The sequence below is a fragment of the Diospyros lotus genome, chromosome 12 (assembly GCF_014633365.1).
Source record: "Diospyros lotus cultivar Yz01 chromosome 12, ASM1463336v1, whole genome shotgun sequence".
NCBI lineage: Eukaryota > Viridiplantae > Streptophyta > Magnoliopsida > Ericales > Ebenaceae > Diospyros > Diospyros lotus.
In genome coordinates this window covers 20721891-20730976 of record NC_068349.1, presented here as the reverse complement: position 1 = coordinate 20730976, position 9086 = coordinate 20721891, and the positions used below count along the sequence as shown (strand labels likewise).

Genomic DNA, 9086 nt, shown 5'->3' with positions numbered 1-9086 from the left:
AGTAGGGAAAGCCATAGGGGCCCTTTATAGAAGGCACCTTAGTAAACCAGCCACAATGTCCATAGCAGGCTCACGTAGAAGGCACCCTCGCAAGCTTACTATGGGGGATAGCAAAAGGTAGCCCTCGCGAGCCTATTGAGGAGGACAAACCCTTGTCTTGTCAGGGTCGCTATAGGACAACAATGGCCTAGGGTCACTATAACAACCTCATCGACTCAAGTATCACGATAGGTATACACCTAATCACCCAAGAGATGTTAGGAAACCCTAAGCAGCGAAAAACATGGATCGAACCTGCCAGAAAGTCTAAAGGGTTCCCATACAAGCAAGCCTTTCATTACGATAGAGTTTAAGTCTAACATAAGAACAAGAAGTATAATCTTTGAATTATTACAACACTTCTGAATAAGATTACATAAAACAACAGAACACTATTAAATGTCCACAGTTTCTTTCCCATTTGCCTCGCTCGCCTCCTTAGCTCCTGACATACCAAACATACCTGGAACGCGGAACATTCCAGGGGCATCAACCCAAGTTAGATCACATAAATCTAAGTGAGATGGTTTCAAGAAAGAAATAAATCATGTATGAAATGCAAGTATGCAAAATGGAACCCCCTTTGTGAAAGCCATGCCAGGGTGTTGCAATCACCCCCACGCACACCATGCTCACCTAAAACACGCATATGTGACTCCCAAGAGCCACTCATGGCGGCCACTAGCTTGCCACAAACAACCACATGCCATGAAGTGATGAAACAAGTAAAGTAGCATGCTAAACAAAGAGAGCAAGTGAGTATGTCCACATTCAACACAAATGGATCAAGAGATGATCAATATGAAGCACAAATAATGCAAGAAACCACTCACACTTGCTGTAGGTCTTGATGGTTCACCGTTTATATGGATTTTAGCCCGGATTAGCTGCAGTTTCATACAGTTCGGGTCACGAAATTAAGATATTTTTACATATAATCATAGGAATTGATTTAAGAAGCAAAACCACAAAATTACAAAGCAAGATCCCCTGCCACGTGCCCTCACGTGCCACCAGAAGGGTGTCCACGCGTGGCCACGCGTAGCTGCGGCCGACGCGTGTGATGCACGCGTCGTCTCCTTGCTTCTTACAGATTTTATACCAGAAATTAAAACGACTATAACTCATTCATTTTAACTCCGATTCGCCTTCCATTTGAACCTATGGACTCCCCTTTCAGTTCTCTACGATCCTACAGAAACAAAATTGGCTTACCTTTTCTGTTTCCTTTCTGTTTTGGCAGTTTTCTGACCAGGTCTCTCTATCCTTTCTTCTTTGCTTTTTCTTTGGTTTTTCTTGCACTTACTTGCTTTCTTTCTTCTTAGCTTCACGTGGCCTTTCCTCATTCCCTTTATATAGCCTTTAAATTCCCAAATCTTTAAGATTTCACTTAGCCTCCAAGTTAACCCCTTTTTTCTACCCTAGCAATTATTACAACTTTGAAATTTTCCTATCTTCCAATGCAAGCCTCTATGCTTTCCAATCCTAGGCTTCCAAATACACCTTCAAGATAAGCTTTATCATCTTCTTCCCTTGCAAGAAAATCCTAGCCAATCCAAATCTTCTAAGTTTAGACTTTTAGGATAAAAATCAATCATTACAATCATAACACTTTTAAGACTTTAGGGAAAATTCTCAAACCAATCCTATCTTTCCAACACATGGCTTCTAGGATAAGGATTCATTATTGCATTCATTCCTTTTGTTGGAAACAAGCTATCCCTTTTACAAGTTGTGATATTTGCACTCGGGTTCGGTTTAATGCCCTAAAACCATTCCTGTTTACACTTTAGCTCTAAACTTTCATTTGAAACACTTTATTGCAACATCCAAGCTTTACATTAAATTCTGGGGTATTACAATCACTATACTCCGGTCGCGCCAAAGAGCTAGACCAGGAAAGGGCAATCTTGCCCCAAGGGCAGCTTTGTTGCCAAAATGTTTCCCCGAGTATGCGGGGGTCCCATGCAATGCAAAAAACCTGGATAACTCTGACATTGAAAAATCTGTCCAAGAAGATAAACGTCATCTGTAAGTGATGAATGTCATATATAAGAATTCTAATTTTAGACTACTTAGGATTACCCTATACTCCTTTATAAATAGACAGACACTCATTCTAGAAAATGTAAGTCTCTAAAACTAGTGTGAATTCTGCTTTGCAGCATTCAGCATCCTTAGTGTCTAATTTAAGCATTAGAGTGTTTGCGTGAGGACCTCCATGTACCCTCTAACTGTTTTCTTTCTTGCAAACTCAGTTGGTCAGACGATGACATTCTTAATCAAATAAATTTATTGTTATATCTTGACAATAACAGTACCAACACTAATACACCAAATTCTATCAATTATAACATTGAAATTATAAGCGTAATTAGGTGATGATAGAGGATTATCATATATGCCTCGAAAGTCTTTGTGACCCTTAAGGTCACTATAATAAATTTCCCTTTTATTGGCACTCAAAAATGCCACTAAAAAAGTCCCTAATGGCATTTTTTCTTTTTCTTTTTATTTTTTTATCTTTGTTGTATTTCTTTCAAATGACATTGGATACCGTGCTGCAAACTATATTCATAACACTTTGATAGGGCTTAATTTTATATATATATTTATCTAATTTTTATGTTAATTTTGTGTTATTTTTCCTACTTAAAACGTGTGTTTATATGAATTTTACATAATTTGAATCTCTAGGAAGCAAGCAAAGAAATTAAAGTCAAAGATTTGGATTTAAAAGAAAATATTATAAATTAATTAAAGATTTAATAATAAATTATGATACTCGAAAGAAATCAGTAAGGGAGGAGGCGCAATTGGAGGAATTCAAGCAAGGAAAGAATTTCAATTGAAGGTGCAATTGGAGGCAATAAATTAGAAGGCTAGGTGTACATGCATATATATATATATATATATTATGAGGGATGGGAGATTTTGAATTGGTGGAGAATTGGAGGAGGTAGAGAGAAGAACGGAGAAGCAAGTAGGTGCATATAAGGTGCAACAAGGCTCAGCCACGCAGCAACCAAGCCTTGCACTGCAATCACACATAGACGCAACCGAACAGTAAGGCAGCAAGCAACATTGGCAACCGTAGATCTGTTTTGCCCTAGATCTATTCCAGATCTGGGCAAGGAGCATCGTCTTCTTCATTCAATTTAGTTTTTATTTTTATTTTAATTATGTCTAGCTAAACTATTTTAGCTAAGGTTTGGATGGATTCAGTGGCGGAGCCAAAAAAGAATTTTAGTTTAGGCTAAATTATAATTTTAACCTTAGTCAAATTATAAAAATTATAATTATCTATAATAATATATATAAAAAATCAAAAAATAAAAATGTCAGCTAGGGCCAAGGCCCCAACTGGCCAAAGCGTGGCTCTGCCGTTGGATGGATTTTAATTTTGAGATTATGTTATTATTTATTTAATATTCAAAACCTACTATTATTTACATCAGAAATTTCTATTGTTGTATTTTAATACTTTAAAAAATTACCCACATCTTAATGTTTTAATGATTTATGCATGACTGACTAAAAAATTATTATAAATTAGATCCATAACCAATATAAATCACATACTACACTATGATATCGAGAGATGATTAACTCGTGTGAGAATCGAGAAAGCTTAGTGAGTCAAATCCCCTTTCGAGATTAAAGGTTTTCAAAGAACTTAATGCTTATTTGTTCTTTTGACATTCGCTCAGAAATTTGACGGTGGAATTGAATTAATAAAGGATTAATATAACTTGAGAAACCTTATTAATTAATTGAGGGAAATTTACCATCACATGCAAACAATTTTAAAATACTAGGGTATTTTTGGTTTTGAATTGAATTGAATAGATGATTACATAATCTCCCTAGTTGCATTCATTAATTAGTTTTTTCTTTTTCTTTTTTATTCATCCAATTAATTAAATTAGTTCCACTTAGGTTAAGTTAAAATTATTTTGGTATTGTGATCTAGTCCATGTAAGATCAATATTATTTTCATCACTATATGCATATTTGATTAGAGTATATTTAACTGAATTAATTATGCATAAATCACACATCACACTCTTTGTGACATGTACAAATACCATTAATTCTATATGTTCTTAAAGTTTCAAATGCACTAGAAAGGATAATTGTAACCCTTCCAAAACACAAATAAAAATTTAGAAAATGACACATGAATATATTAATTGTGACATTTCACCTACAAAAGTCTTGGTTAAAATCTAATAATTTACACTTTAATACTGACTATTCATAAACATATATAAGAATATCTACCACTTCGTGGATAGTCATTATTCATAAACAAATAAATGAGTTTCAACAAAAAAAAAAAAACTAACAACATCTACCACTTCTATTCATTCATCCAATTGTTCTACATGAGCAATCAAAACCTATGATAGCTGCACATTACAGAAAGAAAAAGAGAAGGAAAATATATATGTATCCTGTTTTACAAAGAGATAACTTCTCAATAGTCAAAACCCCATGGACAAGGTTGGCAACAAACTGAGCAACCAAAACAACACCTCTAATACTCGAGATTTTTGTAAAATTTATATATTTAAAGAAATGAGATTTTTCTTAAGATTCAGAGGCAAAATCGTAATTTTAAAGTTTAGGTAAAACTGTAGTTTTTGAAAATTTTAGGATAAAAGTGCAATCTTTGAAAGGTTCGACTCAAGGTGCGATAACACAAAGACTAAAGTATAATAGTACAAAACTTCAGACAGTGGTATAATTGTTGAAAACTCGTAACGGAATCATTAAAAAAACGAACGGTGGAACGGGACATTGGAAGTCATGATGAGGCATGCAAATCAAGGCGCATAGGTGGTGGGGTATGTGGCAGTGATCTATTAGCCAATTTGAAAGTCATGATGAAGCCTCATAAATGACCTTGAGGTGGAGAAGCGTGATTGGCTGGAAAAATCTATAAATATGGGCCTTGGGTTGATCACAAAGCATACCAAGTGAGTTTAAGGCAATTTTAAGCCAAATTGAGGTAATCAAAGGTAAGGATCTTGTTCTTGAGAGTGAGAGGAATATTCTACAAAAAGAATGAGCGAAATCTGTGGAGAAACGAGCCTTGCCAGAGTTTTTAAAGTTTCGCTAGAATCTGGGCTAAAATTGCCAAAAAAACAGCGAGATAAGTTCGATTAAAGTTTATATTTCGGAAGAAGGGAGAGAGTAAAGCATGTAGGGAAAAACAAGGGTCAAATCAAAGCTAAAACGAGGAAGATAAAGCCAAAAAATTGAAAGTCTATCGAGTCATCATCGAAAAAAACGATGGCGCGTGCAGTACACGTGCCAGGGAAGGCTGCGCGTGGTAGCGCATGGGCCCTCTTCTCGAGGCACGCGAGGACTCCTTTTCCCCTGAAATTTTTCACAAAAATAGCTTAAAATATGTATAACAATATTATGTAAAAATATTTGATATTTGGTTTATAAGAACTAGCGTTTTCTGCTAGAAACCTAACCCCCCTAACTGTGAACGGTACACCCAAAAGGTAAAAAGCTAAGGTGAGTTGTCCTCGCATGCTTCTTGCTTCATCTTAATCATTCTTAGTTTTATTTATGTGTGGTATGTGACTTATATAACATGTGTTTCGTTGAAATTGCATTATATCTCTATTTGTCATGCATTTTGGCATTTGTCTGGTGGGTTGTCATGTGCGATCTACCATGGGGGCCTGTGTAAAAGGGCTGACCACGTGGGCCTGTGTAAGGGGGCTATCTCGTGCCTATGTAAGGGGGTTGAGGAGTTCGGACATGACAACATCCTAGCATGGTTTCCACAGAGGAAAAGGATTTCATGACATTTGGCATACTTGCATACACATGCATGTATCTTCTTTCTTGAATCATCTTACTTAGATGTAATCATCTAATTTGGGTGTTTCATACCCTTGGAATATCCAACATTCCGACTATTTAAAATGTGTCAAGTACCCCGGAGACAAGTAAGAGAAAAGGCTAAGAGGTGGCCGAAGTTTAGTTTAACTTTATGTTATTCATGTACTGCGGATCTTTATATAAAGAGGAATTATTGTAACTTTTGGGCTTTCTTTCATGTTAGATGGATATAGATCATACTTGTAAGCGTCGTTAGTGAAGCTTTGGGTTTTTTTGTCTATTTCTAAGTTAGATGTTATATAAAGAGGCTACTATTATGGGACCTGTGTATCGTAGTTATATAAACAGAGGTTACAATAAGACTTGGGTTTATTTTTATGTTGTTGAGGGTGTATGTCGTGATTAGTATGTACTATGGACGTTGTAAGAGTTTATTTGTTAGATTTTGGAAGTTACATATTACAATTGTACTTACATTAAAGATTTTATAGTGAAAATCCTTATTATCTAGTTTTATCTAGCTATCAGGTTCGATCATTCACTTCCATCAGTAAGGATTTTCATAACGCCCATGTGTGATATTGAGTTGTATTTAGTATCATTATATATTTGAAAAATAAGGCATTACAGCACCCCTCCCAGCTAATTAACCATAGCAAACCCAAATTAATCTGGCATCAAACTAACTAAGCTGCATTTCATTTCAATAATACAACAGAGAACCCAAGGTATAATGAACACCCAAACTAATAAAACGACAAACATAATCCTCAACTGAAGCTGATACCAACAAGAAGAAGATCGGCAACATGCATCCACATAAAAACCACAACTAGCTTGCTTTTGTTGAATATTGATTCAAAGTTGTTGATTTTGTGGGTTGATTGGGTCAAAATTCTATTTACTAATTTAGTGGGTTGAGATAATTTCATTTTTTAAATTTAAATCCAGCAATAAATCCTATTTTCTTGTTATTCAGTTGACATATATTGCCTATTTAAAGACATGATGATATGAATAAAAATAATGAGGTTACAGCTTTTCACATTTATGTTTTTTTTCGGCTTTTGTTCGTTAACTTTATAGCTATCAATGTCTCTAAAATTCCAACAGTGGTATCAGAGCATTCAATGATCTTAAGAGGCCTATGAGAGAGAACCCATTAACTCCTTCTTTATTTCTATGGCTTCCACCAACACATCATCTCTTTCACCACCAGTTTTTGATAGAGAAAATCATCAAGTATGGGCTATCAAAATGAAAGCTCATTTAAGAGGTCTCAGTTTATGGAAGTGGGTTGAAAGTGAAAGGGAGATACCTCCGTTTGGAAACAATCCTACGGCAATTGAAGAGGAAACACTCTTCTAGTTGGTGAGAAGCGCACCAAGAAGAATTTTTTGGAGAGAAGTGCTCCATGAAATTTAATTTTTTTTTTTTTTAACATTTGAAGGAAGTATTGATTGTGATAAGAAATGCATCAAGAAGTGAAGAGAAGTGCTTCACAATGCGGAAGAAATTTGGAGAGAAGTGCTCCATGAAAAGTTGAAGTTTTACAACTTTGAATCAAAGAGGAATATTAAATATTGATTCAAAGTTGTTGATTTTATGGGTTGATTGGATCAAAATTCTATTTACTGATTTAGTGGGTTGAGATAATTTCATTTTTTTTTTTAATCCATGGCCATAAATTCTATTTTCTTGTTATTCAGTTGACATATATTACCTATTTAAAAGCGTGATGATATGAATAAAAATAATGAGATTACACCTTTTCACATTCATATTTTTTTTCAACTTTTGTTCGTTAACTTTATAACTATCAATGTCTATAAAATTCCAAAAGCTTTCACCCCTGACCCTGATGAGAATACAAAACAGAAAAGCGATTAAAGATAGATAGATACCTCAAGGCCTGGAATTTGGTTCCGCCTGCCTCAAAATGAAGAGGGAGAGGGACGCCTCTGATTAGTGTTTTTTCCCAAAACGAAGAGGGAGGGACAGAGGGGATCTCTGATCGTGGAGGAGGGGAGCGACAGCAAGAGACAGAGACAGAGTGACTGATAACGAGGGTGCAAGAATAAGGGCCAAAAAATGGCAATGCAACGTACAGCCATATTTATTAATTTGCAGAAAACAACATTATTATCTGCTAATCGTGCATGCGTGGCTACTGGCTGGCTAGTGACATTCATAGAGCTTAATATCCATCTGAACCCTAAAGTAATCGGCACCCTCAACCTCGTCGGTCCGGAACGTGCAGATCCCTCTCGCCATGAAGAAGTCGCCGGTGCCGCCGACCACCGACAGATCTCTGCTCTCCTCGTCCATCATGTCGGCCCCCATTATGTTCAACGTCCCCCTGTAGTCGCTCGAATTGAACACCAGCGAGTAAGCGAACCACGCATTGTACGTGGTTTTCATGTCATAGAAGTAGAACCCTTGGGCCCGGGCCACCGCCGGCGAGTGGAGATGGTTGTCGACCGTCATGGGGTCGTCGAAAACCACCGTCTTCCCGAACTTGAAGCCGCCGAGCCCCGTGCCATTGGGGTTGGCGATGGTGGCCGCCGTCGCGTTGGCGGCGTTGTTGCCCTTGAACATGGTTTCCTGTAAGTAAAGAACCAGGCGCTTGCATGGCTTTCTGGGTTTGAAGGTCCTGGACTCGGCCAAGAAGGAAGACGAGACGAGGAGGAGGAAAATAAAGCATGATTTCTCTGCAACTCTGCTCGTAGCCATGGCGGATCGATCTTAATCTGGTTTGTTGTGTTTGTGTGGAAGAGATAGAGATGTAATGTGATCGCCGTTTCGGATTTATAGAGACGGTTTTAACTCGATCGGACAGTGAATTTGGCCACTTAAACCACTTTAAGTTCAAAAGGGATTGCGTCCGCCATTGGAGGTCATCAAGGTGGAGGCCACATTGTCAAATATGGAGCGAAGAAGACAAAGTACTTATTTATGGAATATATATATATATATATATGTGTGTGTGACGTTGATCTGTGAAATTTACTTTTATAGATTTTCTTTCATAATCATTTGAATTGATAAACAGCGCTAATATATATTCTTATGAAATTTATGCATGGCAGCATTTTTGCTTCGTTAATCTAAAATTGTAAGTTGTGTGGATTTTAAAGGAATTACTTCTACAATTTGTGTCTTGACATTTTAGTTCCAAAAAA

The 9086-nt window shown here is 36.6% G+C and overlaps 1 protein-coding gene across 1 annotated transcript; it reads right to left on the bottom strand.

Annotated features, from left to right (window-relative positions):
• Positions 1-7900: 7900 nt before the first annotated feature.
• LOC127787287 (dirigent protein 5-like) lies at positions 7901-8658 on the bottom strand. The gene has a single exon (XM_052315255.1). It carries the CDS (start codon positions 8635-8637, stop codon positions 8083-8085), a length of 555 nt encoding a protein of 184 aa, XP_052171215.1. The 5' UTR covers positions 8638-8658; the 3' UTR covers positions 7901-8082.
• Positions 8659-9086: the final 428 nt, after the last annotated feature.